Genomic DNA, 16,075 nt, shown 5'->3' on the forward strand with positions numbered 1-16,075 from the left:
AATCAGAGCCCCGTGTTCTCAGTCTGCCATGCTGAAGTAGAGCTTCCACTCTATGAGTGGGTCTGGGTGGAAGCAGTGAGGTCTCAACTTTGCCTGCCTGGAATAGAGCTTCTATAACTTGCAGCTAGGGTGATAAGAATGCTGGTGTCTTCCCCCTCCCAGGCAGAGACTGTGAGCCTAGACTGTGGACTAGGGTTGAAATGAGTCCTGTCTTCTTGAGTAAACCCACTGAGAATAGTGCCTTAGTCAAAATGAGCTGAGTTTGAGGCATGCCTTAAATATTGCATACTTTCACAGTGCTTACTCAGAGTAGTAGATTTTCTTCAGGAAATATTTCTCCATTTGCTTATGTCCTTAGGACAACTTCCAGAAACTTTTGTTGAGGTTTTAAATATTTTCACCAGTTATGATTGTTTCATGGAGGATACAGTTCACATTAAGTATATCATCTATCCACCCCCGACATGTTGCTGCCCAATCACTTTATGTGTCTACACGGGAACTTAAGAGAATTTATAAGTTTTTATCAGTGGCAAAATAACACAGGGTGTGGCCATCGTAGGCTCCTTGGATTATTTCTTTTCTGACATGGTTAGGTGTAAAGAAAGGAGGGAAATCTAGACACTTCTCTTCTCATTTTATACTTTCAATTGCTGACTTGGAAAGAGTGATGCAACTGAAGAACCATAGCCCTACCAGCTATATTCAAGCTTTGGTATCTCTTCCTAAAAGTGCTTCTGGGTATGCATAAATCATATACATTGTAGCACTTTATTGGGTAGGCTGATGTTGTTTTTAGATCACCTTAATTAAAGTTCACAGGAATGTGTGCTGAAAATATTTGGAACAAAGTATGTTTAAATATATCAATGACTGAGAGAAACTTGTTATGTCAATCTGAATAGTTTAGATTTTTCCCAAGTCTTCTAATACAAAAAAAAAAAATCCTTTTCCCCAACCCTTTGAGAGTTCTTGAAAATTTATGTCACGAATATCATCTATAGAGGGGAAAAAAGCCATTGCTGTGAGTTACATGTGTTAATGTTGCCAAGAAAAAATATTAGGAGTGCATAAAGCAATTTTACTAGGTACATTATCCACTTTTGCCTCTATTAAGGTAGCTATTCAGAGTGTAATGCAAACTAATATGAGACAAGCGATAATGTAGTTAATGTAAATTTTTTGTTTTAAAAAAATTGGTACTTCCCGTTTCAGCTCCAACATAGAAAGAGCTTTGAAGTTGTTGCTTCAGACCTTACAAGAAGAAAAGATTTGGACAAATTGGAAGGAAAATGAAAAGAATTTTCTTGAGGTTGAAGGGCAAACTGGCCTTTCTAAATCTAGAGACAGGCAGAAAATGGAGAAGTAGGGTGAGTTCAGCTTAGTTCCCAGAGCCACAGATGTAGGGGTAAATTTACAGCTAAATTTTAATTTTGATGAATTGCTGGCATCTGAGTGTGGGCTTCCTTGAGAGTAATACAAATCCTCAGAACTCTAATTTTAAGGAATATCCCAATACTTTTGTGGATTTGACCTCCAGAAAACTCCCTAGGTTTGATGAACAAACAACAACCAAAAAACCCACTTCCTATCTTTGGCAGGAAGATGGAAAAATAACCATTTTTAAGTATGACCAGTGCTACCCCATAACAAATGTTGACCCCCCAATAGAGAACGACTTTACCATACTTTCTCACATAGGCAAGAAGGCAACTTCAATGCCCTGTAGGCTTCCAGTTTCAACTAAGGGGGGGAGGTGAGGTGGAGGCATGAAAGATAAGAAACCCTTGGGAAGGTCACAGACTCACTACCCAAAGTTCCAAAATTCATTGCCTGTGGTCCCAGACCCAACTAATGGCAGAACTAAGATGTCAAGGCATTTTTTAGTAGTAGCCAAAATGACATTCTTAAGGCCTCCAATAGAAACAACCAGGTTTAAAATAAAACAAAAATATTTCAGGTTTGTAAAATAAAAATAATTCCCATTTATCAATGTAAATAATAATAGCTCAAAATACTTCATGATATTTTGAGACACAGCAGCCAATATTTGTAGATTGGCAGAAGTCCCTGGAACCACGTCTCTTAGAAAGAGTGGTTGATCAAACTAGCTTAATTTGGTCAGTGGCAAAGGTGACTAATTTTCAAGGGTGGGCCATAAATTAGTTCCAAACGAGTATACATTCTAAAAATAAGTTAGGTTTCTAAAGCAATTGGTGTCGATCCAGAATGCATCAATCTAGAGAAGATATAAAAGTCATTGTAATGGAAACAAACTGTTCTCGTTGGCTCGGCTCACATCTTTGGAGATGCCTTCCCCATTGACACTTCTACCCTCTCTTCCAATCCCACTAGAAGAGTGAAAAAGTCTCCAAAGATGTCTCATTTAGTGGTCATCACAGATCTCTAGCGACTTGCCCTTTATTATGTTCCTATCTGACCCTCCGGGATGGTTCCCAGGATCCCAGGCGACTCCCTGCAGAGGCACAGACCTGGCCCCAGGGGGGAAATGCCCCTCCACAAAGCAGGAGTGCTTGCTCCTCCTTCAGAAGCCCGCAGACCGGTGGTATTGTTCAAACAGCCACCACCTCTCTCCAATAACTTGGAGATGAAGATCTTGAATTGTGTGTGATGAATAGAAGAGGGAAAAAGGTCCAGACTAAATCGGAGTCATACACGTTAATGACCATCTCAGCATTGTTCCATCCGTCCTTGGATCTGGCTGCATTTCTCTTATGATAAACTTCTTCCCATGAAAAGTTTAGTCTTTCCTACAAATAGAGCTAAAGCACTCTTACAGATAGGGCTAGTTACAGCTGTATTCTTGTCAGCAGATCATATTTTTTGGATCTTGAACCTCTTGATGTAGTAATACAGATGAAACAGGAAGATTAAAAGTTATTGGAATTTTTTTTCCAACTGGAAATGGGTGCAATTATTTTCTGAGCAGACATATTTACATTTAATGTGTGCAAAAACCTGTATAAACAGAAAGGAAATAAAGAAGTTTGTTTTGCTTTACAAGTTTCAGACTTATCAGCACAGACCACACACAAAAAAAATATTTTTTTTCCGGAACAGGGTAGAAACAACTCATTCAAGGTTTTGAATATTGTCTTTACAACGCTTCTTAAACATAACAAAACAAAAAACAATGCTTCTTATTAATCACAAATTCACACCACAGATTAAAATTTTTCTAGTATTACTTTTTCCATTATTAAGTGCTAAACACTCATCTGTTCAAGTGAAGCACATCCCTTTAGATCCCTTCAGTCATAGATTGACCTATAAAGTTTACATTTCTTAGAGGTTTTTTTTTTTGGTTTTTTTTTTTTTTTTGCCTTTTTAGGGTTGTACCTGTGGCATACGGAGGTTTCCAGGCTAGGGGTCGAATTGGAGCTATAGCCACCGGCCTACACCACAGCCACAGCGATGCAGGATCTGGGCTGTGTCTGTGACCTACACCACAGCTCATGGCAACACCAGATCCTTAATCCACTGAGGGAGACCAGGGATCGAACAGGCATCTTCATGGATGCTACTCAGATTCGTTAACCACTGAGCCAGGACAGGAACTCTGAATCTATTTATACTATGACCTCTACCTCATGGTGTCAGTGTTTGTTCCATATCATTTCTGCTGTCCATGAATTCAAGATGACTAATAGGTATGAAAAAGCACTTCGATTCCCTCCATCTCTGAAATTCTGTGTTCTGAGACCTAAAGCAAATCACCTGTGATCAATAAAAAAAAAAAAAAATTATGTTACTTTTTCAGAGGTAGTTAGCTTAAAGCATTTATAGAGCTCCCACTGTGGGACTGAATTCTTTTCCAGGAGATGCAGTAACTTGCAGATATTACAGTCAATTTGGAAATAAAAATGCCTATATAAGTAAAATAATTTGAAGTATTGTATCACAGCAGGAAAAAAATGCCTATTAAGAAATAATAATACTTGGAGTTCCCATCATGGCTCAGTGGTTAACAAACCCAACTAGTATCCATGAGGATGTGGGTTTGATCCCTAGGCTCGCTCAGTGAGTTAAGGATCCAGTATTGCTGCAGCTGTGGCTGTGGCGAAGGGCGGCAGCTGCACCATTCATTTGTATATAGCATTATTCTTTCTTTCTTTTTTTTTCTTGTCTTTGGTCTTTTTAGGGTCGCATATGCCATGGGTACAGCCCTAAAAAGACAAAAGAAAAAAAATAATACTACATACAAATGTGTGATGCATAGCATACCAAACTTTCCTAAACAGTTACAGTGGTGGAATCGTTATGTTTTCATTTCAAAGGCCAAATCTCACACATATCTTTTGTAAACACATTAAAAAAAAACTTTCTATTTTTGAACCTCTTGTAAAGTGAGTATTACTTATATGACCTTTGCATTCTTATCTATAATTATTTTCTTTAAAATAGTTTCTTATTATTAATTGCCAAGGCTCAGTTCACTCTCTTAGTGCACATAAAAGTATAGAGGGGTTAATAGTATCTCATTTCAGATGTACTTTGTTGTTATTAAAAGTACATCTGTTGCTTTAGCTGTTCTACTCTCCAAACATGGAACCAATTGTTTAGACTGAAGATGTGCCTGTCAAGTTTTGACCATATTGAAAGCTAAGTGTCAGGATTGGAAAAGACATATATTCTGCCTATTCCTCTTGCTAAGCACAATTAAAATACTTTGGACATTATACATTAAAAAAAATGAGACTCTATGAGGGGAGAGAAGAGTGATTAAGAACCATAGGAACCAAGGAATGACATAGTAGTGTGTTTCCTGAGGGTTTTTTTTTTTTTTTTTGTCTCGTATATCTTGGAAGTCCTGCTAGAGGATCTGATACCCAGAGATCCCATCAGATACAGGTGAAGGTGTCCCAAGGAAAGCCTGACCTCTAACCAAAGGACCAGAAAAGGGCCTGGCAAGACCAAACACTTTTAGAAAATAACCATCCAACTCCAGTCAAGCATCAAAACAAAGAGTCCTGCAGTCTTCCCACCAATTCTATCAGCAAAGGCTAAGAAGGGAGCCTGGACTCCACCATCCCTAGAATATGACAAGGTCTCCTAATTCCCCACCCATGGTGGTGTCAGAGGAGGCTGAGTAGCAAGGAGCCAGAAATTTTATTCCTACCCCAAGGTAACACCTCCACCCCCCTGTGGTGTCAGTGGAGACCATATGGAGAGTCTAGACTTACACTCTGACATGGGCGTAATGAGGCACCCCCTTCTCTCCTTCCTGAATTAGTGTTGGAGGAGGATAAACAGGAGTCATGGAATTTCACAACCTCCCAGCAGTATCGAGGACTGCCTCCCCCATCAGTAACAGCCAAATGGAAGTAGGAACAAGTCAGCTCTCCTCCTTGGGGTGTCAGTGAAGACCAGGTGGTGAAACATTCACACCTGGCAGCAATGAGATAACAACCACAGGTTTCTTCAACCAGGGCGGTGTCAGAGGAGATCTGCTAAAACAGAAAATTAAAACATGACCCATATTCTCATAGCATAATAGCCCAGATATCCAGAAGGTAATAGAAAACTGCTTGCCATGCCAGAAAAATCTCAACTTGAATGAGAAAAGGTAGTCACTGCCCAGCTGAGCAGAACCTCAGGGGTATGTGGGGCTGTAGCAGAGATGGAACATCCGTGTCAATGGCATATAGTCCCAGAAAGAAGGGAGAAAGAGAGTGAGACTGAAAAAAGTACTTGAAAAAATAATGGCTACACATGTATCAAATTTGGCAAAAGCTACAAACTACAGATTTAAGAAGCGTGATATCACCTAAGTAAGGTAAACCCCTAAAATTCTTTGCTCAGACACACCATAATATTATCTCTAAAAATTAAAGAGAAAGAAAAAAAATCTTGAAAGCAGCAAGAGAAAATACACTTTAGCTCTAAGGTAAAAACAACTTGAATAACAGTAGATTTCCCTTTCTTTTCTTTCTTTCTTTCTTTCTTTCTTTCTTTCTTTCTTTCTTTCTTTCTTTCTTTCTTTCTTTCTTTCTTTTTCTTCCTTTTTTTCTTTTTCTTTTCTTTTTAGGGCCGTACCTACAACATATGGAAGTTCCCAGGCTAGGAGTCAAATCAGAGCTGCAGCTGCTGGCCTATACCACAGCCACAGCAACACAGGATCTGAGCTGCATCTGTGACTTACGCCACACCTTGAGGCAATGCCAGATCCTTAACCTACTGAGAGAGGCCAGGGATTGAACCTGCATCCTTACAGAAACTGTGTCAGGCTCTTAACCCACTGAGCCACAATGGGAACTCCAACAGCAGATTTCTTATCAGAATTTGTGGAGGCCAGAGGAAAATGGTACATTTTTCAAATGCTGAAAGAAAAATACTATCAACCAGAATACAATATCCAGTGAAAATATCCTTTAGGAATGAAAGAAAAATCAAGACATTCTTAGAAGAAAAACTAAGAAAATTTGTTGCCAACAGTGTTATACTGGAAAAATATGGCTAAAGAAAGTTCTTGAAACAGAAACAAATAATTTTAAAAAAACCCTTGAAAATCAGAGCAATGGAAAGATTAAAATTGTGGAAAAATGCAAGACTTTCCTTCCTTCCCAAAGTTTTCTAAATTATGTCCAATGTTTGAAGCAAAAATGATAACACTGCCTGACATGTTTTACAGCGAATATAGAGGAAATATTTAAGACAATTTTATTTTAGTCATGAGGAAAAAAAGGATTTAAAGGCAGATAAAGTTACTGTACTTTACTTGAACTAAGATGTCAACACTAAGAAGCAGAATGTGATAAACATATATATATATTCAGAACAAAAACAATCTATACAAAGAGATACACTAAAAAACACAATAAGTAAATAAAAATGGAAGTCTATAAAATGTTCTAGACTTCTGTTTTACCCACTGATAAAAGAAAATAGAGAAGTAAAACACATCATTTGCCTGGCATCTATGAGAGGAAGAAAAGGAAAGTTGAATTGGACTAATATATTTCAGGCATATATTACACACTACAAAGCCAGATGCAAAAAAAAAAAAAAATTCTGGATGCAATGTACACACTTAACAACTAAATGTAATGTAGAGATTCAAAAAATGGATGACTCCTTTTGGAAAAAATCAGGACATTGAAAAAATCCTTCCTTTGTCTTGCTGAAAATTCAACTCCCATGAACTACATTTTAATGGGGAATGAAGGCAATAAACAAGTAACACATAAGAAAACTATAGTTAATGATAAAGTTCTCTGAAGAAAATAAAGTCATGCTGATGGCAAAAAAAAAAAAAAAAAAAAAAGGACATAACTGCTGTTTATCACTGACAGATGATACCAAAAAAAAAAAAACACTGAGTTTTTAATCTTTTGCTTCTGATATCTCTGTCAAATAAAATTATTTTTCATACCCAAAAGAATGAACACACTTTGGATACAATAAATTTAAGTCTAATATTGATAAGAAGATAATAAAACTGCACTTTGAATCCCTCCTTTAGACCTCCAAACTATGTTACAAATGGAATGGAATATGTTATATACCAGATCAATATGTTGTCATCAGGGTAGACTGATGATGAGTCAAACTTTATATGATATAATCTGGCGGCAATAAATACAAAAATTTTCACTTGTGGGCAAAAAACCCACAACTGAACAAGAACAAAATAGCGAAGACATGCTATTTTTTATATCCTATTTCATCACTAGACAAGGTCATTATAAAATGTGAGTGATGAAAGGCTAAGGCGCAAAGATAGAAATAGCAACTGTTGTGTTGGATCATGGGGAATGGGGTGATATGGACTTTGGTAAAAAGCCCAAACCTTGTCAATGATGAAGTAGAGATTGGCTTGGTCAGATACTGTTTCCTTAAAAAGATATATCAAACTGAAACATGGAAACACCAGAGAGAATCTCTAGGAAAATCAGTGATCAAATTGTAGCAAGACGGAACACAGGTCCCCAAGTAGGTGTGTGAACAATCCAAGCAAATAGTTATGGACAGTATTTCTGCTGTATAAGTATCCCTCTTAAGGACAGATAACTTTACTATTGTACCAAAAATGTAATATGATATCAGGTAGCTTAACATGGTCCTTTAAACCTTTAGAGATTTTGATCTAAAGAGAGTCTGGTTTGAGTTAATATTGGGATGCAGATACTGAGAAGTAATAACAACAAATGATAAATGATAATAATATTCATTAGTATGTATTAAGAGAACTACAGTATGAAGAACTAGAGTGTGCTGTTGGTATTTCACGACTGTGCTCTGGTTCGAAGATCCATGAAATTTGGTGCCAGGAGCCATAACTTAAGAGAAATGAAAAACAGGAGGCTTTTCATAGGACAGTAAAGGTAACGAAAAATGAAATCAAATGTTCATTCTGGATTAGAGACACCTCAGTAAATACAGGTTACCCATGTTCAAGTACTTGGAGACTTACCATAAGGGAAGGGTATGATTTGTTCTATATAATGTCAAGGAGTGAATCGAAGATGAGCGGTTGATCTAAAATAGATATTTAACTTAAAGATAATAATGAACTCTAAAGATTTTTTTCAAAAATTGAATGAACTAGGAATTCCCATGGTGGCACGGAGGAAACAAATCCGACTAGGAACCATGAGATTGTGGGTTCGATCCCTGGCCTCGCTCAGTGGGTTAAGGATCCGGTGTTGCCGTGAGCTGGGGTGTAGGTTGCAGACTTGGCCCGGATCTGGCATTGCTGTGGCTGTGGTGTAGGCTGGCAGCTATAGCTCCAATTCAATCCCTAGCCTGGGAACCCCCACATGCTGAGATGCTGCCCTAAAAAGCAAAAAAGAAAAGAAAAATTGAATGAACTAGATCATGATCTAGTGAATTAAAATCATAGATTGTTATAAATACCTTATATAGAGAAAAACTCAAACCCTGAATAAGGTAATTCAAGTAGATGACTAGGACTTTTTTGACCCTAAGTTTCGATAACTGTAGTCATTGTGTCAAAGTGACCAAGTCGAATCTTTTATTTTATGTTGTTGACTCAACATTTGAAGAAGTATAGAATGGGAGACTCTTGGAGAAAGAAAGTACACAAAAGGCAAAAGTAATTACAACAAACCCCCAATGATCTGTTTTGTCTTTTTTTTTTTTTTAAATCTTATCCATCATTATCACTGGTATAATCATTTAATCCGCCTTAAAATTCTTCAATCGTTCTAGCTTTCTCATTCAGTATAATTTCTCAGCTTGGTGTTCAAGTTTTGTTTTTTTTTGCTTTTTTTTTTTTTTTTTTTTAAGGGCCGTACCTGTGACATATGGAAGTTCCCAGGCTAGGGGTCAAATCAGAGCTGCAGCTGCTGGCCTACACCACAGCCACAGCAATGTGGGATCCAAGCCATGTCTGCGACCTACACCACAGCTCACGGCAACACCATATCCCCGACCCGCCGGGCAAAGACCAGGAATCCAACCTACATCCTCATGGACCCTAGTTGGATTCATGTCTGTGGTGCCACAACAGGAACTCTGAGTATTTCTATTAATTAATCTATAATAACTCTCCAGCCCAAGATTTTAATTTAAGTAAAAAGCAAAGGGAATTGTGCATACAAAGACCTGGGAGTGGGATGCAGAAGCAGTGAATCAATGATCTGCAAAACTTTTAGTCTAAAGCAGAAGGATAAGTGGTGAAGCTGTTTAGGGTAAAAAGGAGACCATGAAAGTTCTTTGACACCATACTAAAAGTTTCTTTCTTGTTTGTAAATGATAACCTATAAGACAGTAGTAATATAAGAAGTGTTTGATCCATGAAGGAAGATATTGTTTGTGTCTGGCTATTAGAAAGTTGTCCTTCTTCAATACTTAAGTTCAGCTCTTTAGATCATGGTCTCAGTACTAAGGTAATGTTGGTAATAGGTTAGTCAGCGTACAATACTGTAGATAAGCCACGTGTGTCTCAAGGAGTCAGGGGTGGTCTTTCCTAAGAGAAGCAGGTTAATGAAAGAAAACTGCTTAGATTCCCAGATAAATAAGTAACAGTATATATCTGGTCCTCAAGACAGATTTGTAGGATTTGTAGGTCATTGGTTGGAACTCATGAAGCATTTCAGCATGGATATATTATGGAAAACAGTGGGGAGACCTTCTATTTCTTCTCCTCTTCCAACCAACAGGAGCCAGGAGCTCTGACTTCCCAGACCTAAGGTGACACTTCATCAATAAAGGCAGATAATGAGATGGATGGAGGGTATGGAGATATCAGGGTGAAAAATAGAAAGCAAAAGACAGAACAACTACTCCAGGGAGAGGTACCCTGTGAGCACCCAGAATGTGATTCTTTTTTGTTGTTGTTGCTTCTTAGGGCTGCACCTGAGGCATATGGAGGTTCCCTGGCTAGGAGATGAATTGGAGCTGCAGCTGCCAGCCTATACCACAGCCACAGCAATGCAGGATCTGAGCTGCATCTTCAACCTACACCACAGCTCATGGCAATGCTGGATCCTTAACCCACTGAGCAAGGCTGGGGATCCAATCTGTGTCCTTGTGGGTACTAGTTGGGTTCATTTCTGCTGAGCCACAACAGGAACTCCAAAGTCTTTCTGCTTAATTCCCTGTCCTGAGCTCTCACCTTGGGGTGGCATGAGAAATGGGCACTACTTTTCTATGGAAGGCAAAATTAGAAAATTATGCAATTAAACATGGAAAGCTAAAGAATTAGAAACAGCCCTAAACATTGCTATTTTACTCTAAAGAGTTTTTCAGATACATTTAATTTCAAAGTCATTCTATTTTAATTAATAATATAATATAAAGACAGAGATCAAGATTAAAAAATGCGTAGTTCATAGCTATGTTTAAGTTATTTTCCTTGCATACATAGGCCTCATATATTTATAGTTTTGGTCAACTCTCCCTAACTGGAAAATAAGCTCTTATTTTTGGCTACAACTTCCTCAATAAAAATGCCTTTTCAGTGGGGGAAAGTATCTTCCCATCTGACAAATGCACAATGCATAAAATATTAAAGAACTGAAAATAGCAAAGTGATGCGACCCCAGAGAGAGGACCTCTTTATACACAGCGTACTTCCCTGATCAGAACAGATTTGCTCTGTCATCTCTGAAATCCAAGCTGGGTCTTGTTCTCCTTGACCTTAACCAACCTGTGCAATAAGGTCACAATGATTTAACTGATGTTTCCAGTAGCTACAAGGTTTAACATTCAAGAAATCAATGCCAATTAATAAAATGCAACCTCAATATTGAACTATTAAACAGGTTTCCTAAAAAACATGTGAATTCAAAGAGAAAGAAATTTTCTTATTAAAACATCATTGGGGTTAACTAAAATTAACTAATTCCAGCCAAGGAAGTGTAAGCTTTTTAAAAACACAAATTTCATATGATGATAAAACATTGATTTAAAGATATATAGTATTAATCATACATATCAGCAGTTCAAGTAGTATCAAGGGAAAAGAAAAGCTTTCAACCACAAATTCTCACTATTTAGAGTCTGGCACAGTGATATTAAGTGTTTAAGAAGCAAGTCAATATCCCTGAAATTTGGAATAGAAGTGAAATATTAATATTTTTCTTTTTAACGCCTTCCAACACCAACGACAATGAAGTTTTACTTTTCTTTTTTTCTAGTAATGTGTTTGTTCAAATTTGTTCAAATATTTTCCGGAAAAAAAATTAAGAATAGGAGTTCCTGTTGTGGCGCAGCAGAAACGAATCCAACTAGTATCCATGAGGATTCAGGTTCGATCCCTGGCTTCACTGGCTTAAGGATCCAGCATTGCAGTGAGCTGTGGTGTAGGTCACAAACAAAGCTCAGATCCAGCGCTGAAGTGGCTGTGGCGTAGGCCAGCAGATGTAGCTCTGATTCAAGCCCTAACCAGGAAAGTTCCATATGCAGGTGAGACCCAAAAAGAAAAGAAAAAAAAAAAAAAACTAAGAATAAGAAGAACATGCATGAATCATATTCAATTAAATCTATGGCAATTCAATTTTATGACACTTCAAAGAGAGCTAAAAATCAAAAACCATTTTGTTTGTTCTCTTTATTTTTTTTTTATACTCTATACTATATCATTTCCATTGATAAGTCCCTACAGGCCTTTCACATTTTTGACCATTTGGATTTGACTTCCCTGTCACATTTCTTGACTTAGAGGCTTCATCGGGTATACTGCAAGCTGTGTTTCCTATTGCAGTGTTATGGCCCAAACTGCTGTTCAGTTGCCATAATTGACGGTTCCATTCCTATTCTCTGAAGACAGAGTATGGTGTTCTCTATGGGTCAGTGATGCTGAATAAGTATATTTGTCACCACTTGATGGAATAGTTCAGTATTCTTGGGATTTGGACACCCATATTTTCTGTGATGTGGGCACATCAAGAGCTGAATTGCTCTGTCCTATGAAAGAGCTCACCCTGGCAGCCGTCATCAAAGCTACTATTCAGTGAACAGGCATGTCATTCGGTGAAAAGACACGTGCCTGGAAAGTTTTCAAATGTCTTAGAAAAATAAGACAAGGCCCAGAGGTTAGGATTCCACCAATATTTATACCTACTCATTCTTTCTCAATGACTGTGCCTACCCCTTCTTTCCCTGTTGTAAGGAGCTTGCTATCTGGGTCAATAAATGAATATTGATTAAGCAGAGAATAATCTGTGCATGCTCTAAATCCAGCAGGTAGAATGAGGATGCCGTGCACCGTCCTGCAGCACCTGCCCCCTGGCCGGCCCAGCATCCTGCCCCCAACCCTGGGAAAGACCAGAGCATCCAAGCAAAGCCCGCATTCCTCACCACATTCCATCCCGCACCGGAAGTGTTTTCCCTGACCCAGACTGATGATCGGTTTCTCCCCTAAAGCATGAAAAAGAGGCCATTAATTCTGCAGTGAACTGGGTTTTGAAAGGATCACTTCTGCATGAAAAACAGAAACCAAACTGCCTGTAACTCATGTGTTTCTATGTCCCTCCCATTAAGGGGAACAGGGGAGGGTTTATGCTACTTTTATTTTAAAAAGAAAGACAAAATGACCCCTAATTAAGAATATTGCTGGAGGCTGTGTAGAGAGGATGGGATTTGATTGGAAATTAAGACGTTGAAGTGGAAAGTATCTCAGTGTCTTGCTCAGGGCGCACTGGTCTCTTTCTCTTTTAACTACAAAATGTATAAAAGGTGTAAGGGGTTCCAGAACCTTTTCATTGTTCTGTGTTACAGCTCAGAGAATGGCCCTATGGAGCGTTAACCCCCTTCACCCCAAGAAAAGTGTGACCCTTCACGTCTGAAGGAGGGGGAAGGGGAAGAGACAGGAAGACAGGGCTTGGTTTCCAGTACTTGGCATGAACCACCCCAAAGCCAGCGAGGGGGGCTGCCACCCAATGTCTGTTTCCCTGTGCAGCTGGCACTGGAGATCAGACACCTACGGCTGTTGCAAGAAGGGAGAGCTCCCATCTTATGGGGGCAAGTCACAGGGCGCTGATGTCAACACACTCTCAGAATCTATAGAGAGGCTGGGGCTGGCCTGGCATTTGGGGGGGGGGAGGTAGATGGGGGCCTGTGGTCTTTGGGGAAGCTCTATGTAAGGAGCCACCGCAGGCTCCAACATCACCCCTGTGGAAATAGTGTGACCGAAGGGGAGAATTTTGGCCTGAATGCTGCAGGCATTGGGCTACCACGCTGCCTGCTTTAATCAGCTGGAAATGATTTAGCCTCCCTGACTTTCTCTAGTTCTTTCTGTAAAGCAGGGGTAGGAAAACCTATCCTGTCACATCTCCCTGAGGAAAAATAAAATAGGTAAAACCCTCCAGCACGTGGTAGGTTTCCTATCAGTGGGGGATCTGATGGTAGTTACCACTCTATGGGTGCTCGTCCTGGACGGTGTCATAGATTCTCAGTGTCACCTTGCACCCCAAAAACACATTCCCATCATACCTCCTTTACTTAGGGCCCTATGTTCAGCTTTCAGAAGTGACTACTGTCCTAGGAGAAAAATTATTTTGTTCCAAACATGAAATGTTTAGATTTTCCGGATTCAAATGAACTTACTAACAAAACAGAAATTGACTCACAGATGTAGGAAACAAATTCATGATTACCAAAGAGGAAAGGGAAGGGATCAATTAGAAGTTTGGGATTAATATATACACACTACTATATATAAAATAGATAAACATGGATTACTGTAGCACAGGGAACTATAGTCAATATCCTGTAATAACCTATAATGGAAAAGTATTTGAAGACGAATATATGTATTGTGTGTGTGTATAATTGAATCACTTCGCTGTAGGCTGGAACTAACACCATTGTAAATCAATCATATGTCAATTTAATTTTTTTTAAATAAAAGTATCTGAAAAACAGGTTTTTAAAAGCTTAGATTTTTCCTCTCAGGGCCCTCCCCTTCTGCACATTTCAAGGAAAGGTTTGCTGTCTCCAGACCAGCTCTTCCACTTGGGCTTTTGTGATAGGATGTTATCATTAAGGACCTCCACGTGGTAGTGAAGCAGGAGAAAGAGGTTTCTGTAGAAATACAAACATCATGGCGAGAGGTGGGGGAATTTTGCCCCCTGAAGGCAGGCAGCAGGCGTGGGTGCAAAAGAAAGAGACGAAAAAGGAAAAGCGGGGTTTTAAGAAATGTTGCAGTGAGTTTAGAAACATAAGGGGGCAAACTTACTACTTTGAACTTCCCGCTATATTTGCCAGTGTGTGGTTTTGATCGCATCACTACATCAGTATTAAATTTTACATCAGGAGTTCCCGTTGTGGCTCAGCGGTTAATGAACCCGCCTAGCATCCATGAGGACATGGATTCCATCCCTGGCCTTGTTCATTGGGTTAAGGATCTGGCGTTGCCCTGAGCAGTGGTGTCGGTCACAGACGCGGCTCGGATTCTGCATTGCTGCGGTTGTGGCACAGGCCAGTGGCTACAGCTCCGATTAGACCCCAAGCCTGGAAACCTCCATATGCCCCAGGTGCGGCCCTAAAAAACCAAAAGATTACAAAAAAAAAACAAAAAACAAAACAAAAACAAACAAACAAACAAAAAAAACCCAAAAAACTTACACCATTTCTACAGCAGGGTTTACACCTGGGAGCATCCCAGCTGACTGCTCTGCGCAGGCGCATCTGAGGAGGGTGGAGCCTCTGGATTCACCTTTCAGGTGGATGGAGGCTTCGTGGTCTGTGGCGTCCTGTCTCTCCTGACGTCAACCGGAGCTACTTCCCACCAGGAGAAAGGTACGAAGGGGTCTTTCCCTGCTCTGAGTACCCCCTGCTGACCCTCAAGTCAAGCTGTGGACCAGCCGTGCGTGGCGTGGGGGAGCCTAGAAGCCCGCGGGCTGGGCCCCTTTTAAATGGGGACATTTTTTTAGGAGACAGGAACAGCCGAGGGAGCTGAAAGCTCCCGGCTGCTGGTCCCTCGCTGTAGGCTGCTGGTCCCTCGCTGTAGGCTGTCCTCAGGTTTGCAAATATCCTTCCGCTCCGTCTAGCATCACGTGTTCCCCTTCAGTGTACAGGACAGTGTCCACTCTTCCCTTGGTTTACAAAGTCCCGCTGCCTCCCTCCTCTGTCACTGCAGGATATAGTGAACGTGCTTTGAAATGCTCAGGTGGGGGCCTTGACCTTTGAGGAGCCTTACATGCCAAACCATTTGTGGTACCTCTCCCACACGGATTAAAAATAAAAGCAATTCTTAATTCATAAATGAAGACTAAAATATGCAGTGGAGTTTTTTAAATGCTTAAATTCTCGGATGCTTCTAATTGAAATATCAAATATCCTTCAAAAAATAGTTTGGGGAGTCTCAAATTTGTTGGCACCCTAAGTCTGGCTTTGCTGGCTTCTGGGTACCTTTTTACACTGATATGTGGATGGAGAAAGTAAATGAGGGATAGAGCTGCCCTGTTGAAACAAGAGAGCGTGGCAAGGCCTTGACATGGCAGCAGGTGATGACCAGGTGGAGATCTTTGTAATTTCTAAACTAGATCAGGTAATCTAGCCTATTTGTTATTTTGTCTTCCTGGTAGCACAAAAAAATTTTATGACAAAGTTTCCCTTGATAAGCCTGTTTGAAGTATCCACTATG

General features: G+C 39.7%; 1 protein-coding gene and 1 long non-coding RNA gene across 6 annotated transcripts in view; one reads left to right on the plus strand and one right to left on the minus strand.

Moving 5' to 3' along the window:
• LOC110255654 (uncharacterized) overlaps positions 1 to 16,075 on the plus strand; it is a 163,951-nt gene that overhangs the window by 28,061 nt on the left and 119,815 nt on the right. For 2 of the 4 annotated variants that reach the window (XR_002336257.2, XR_014818260.1), the window contains exon 2: positions 15,068 to 15,228. This is a non-coding gene — a long non-coding RNA (uncharacterized LOC110255654). Of the gene's footprint in view, positions 1 to 14,513; positions 14,964 to 15,067; positions 15,229 to 16,075 lie in introns of those variants that run through there. The other 2 variants (XR_014818259.1, XR_014818261.1) reach the window with 2 other exon arrangements.
• LOC110255608 (uncharacterized) lies at positions 893 to 15,414 on the minus strand. Of its 2 annotated transcripts, XM_084980711.1 has the most exons (4): positions 15,055 to 15,220; positions 5,205 to 5,468; positions 3,609 to 3,738; positions 893 to 2,979 (listed from the first exon to the last, which is right to left on the minus strand). In XM_084980711.1, the coding sequence occupies exons 1-3, from the start codon at positions 15,115 to 15,117 to the stop codon at positions 3,610 to 3,612; spliced, it is 456 nt and encodes a 151-aa protein (XP_084836837.1). In that variant the 5' UTR covers positions 15,118 to 15,220; the 3' UTR covers positions 893 to 2,979; position 3,609. The 2 variants fall into 2 exon arrangements, with proteins under 2 accessions (XP_084836837.1, XP_084836838.1); XM_084980712.1 differs by lacking the exon at positions 3,609 to 3,738 and having other exon boundaries at positions 1,592 to 2,979; positions 5,205 to 5,471; positions 15,055 to 15,414.

The sequence above is a fragment of the Sus scrofa genome, chromosome 10 (genome assembly GCF_054392235.1).
Source record: "Sus scrofa isolate SSC_HxYL_T2T_F1_AM1 chromosome 10, Sscrofa_HxYL_maternal_Yorkshire_Landrace_v2.0, whole genome shotgun sequence".
Classification (NCBI taxonomy): Eukaryota; Metazoa; Chordata; class Mammalia; order Artiodactyla; family Suidae; genus Sus; species Sus scrofa.

What these genes read in the sequence shown, in the direction of transcription:
- LOC110255608 (XM_084980711.1), bottom strand. Translation starts at nt 15,117, where the DNA reads ATGCGCCTGCGCAGAGCAGTCAGCTGGGATGCTCCCAGGTGTAAACCC. An exon ending in AACCCTGCTGTAGAAATGGT is followed by an intron (nt 5,469 to 15,054) that starts GTAAGTTTTTTG and finishes CTGTTTTAGCAG; the next exon opens with ATCTCCTCTGACACCGCCCT. An exon ending in CATTACGCCCATGTCAGAGT is followed by an intron (nt 3,739 to 5,204) that starts GTAAGTCTAGAC and finishes TATTGATCACAG; the next exon opens with GTGATTTGCTTTAGGTCTCA.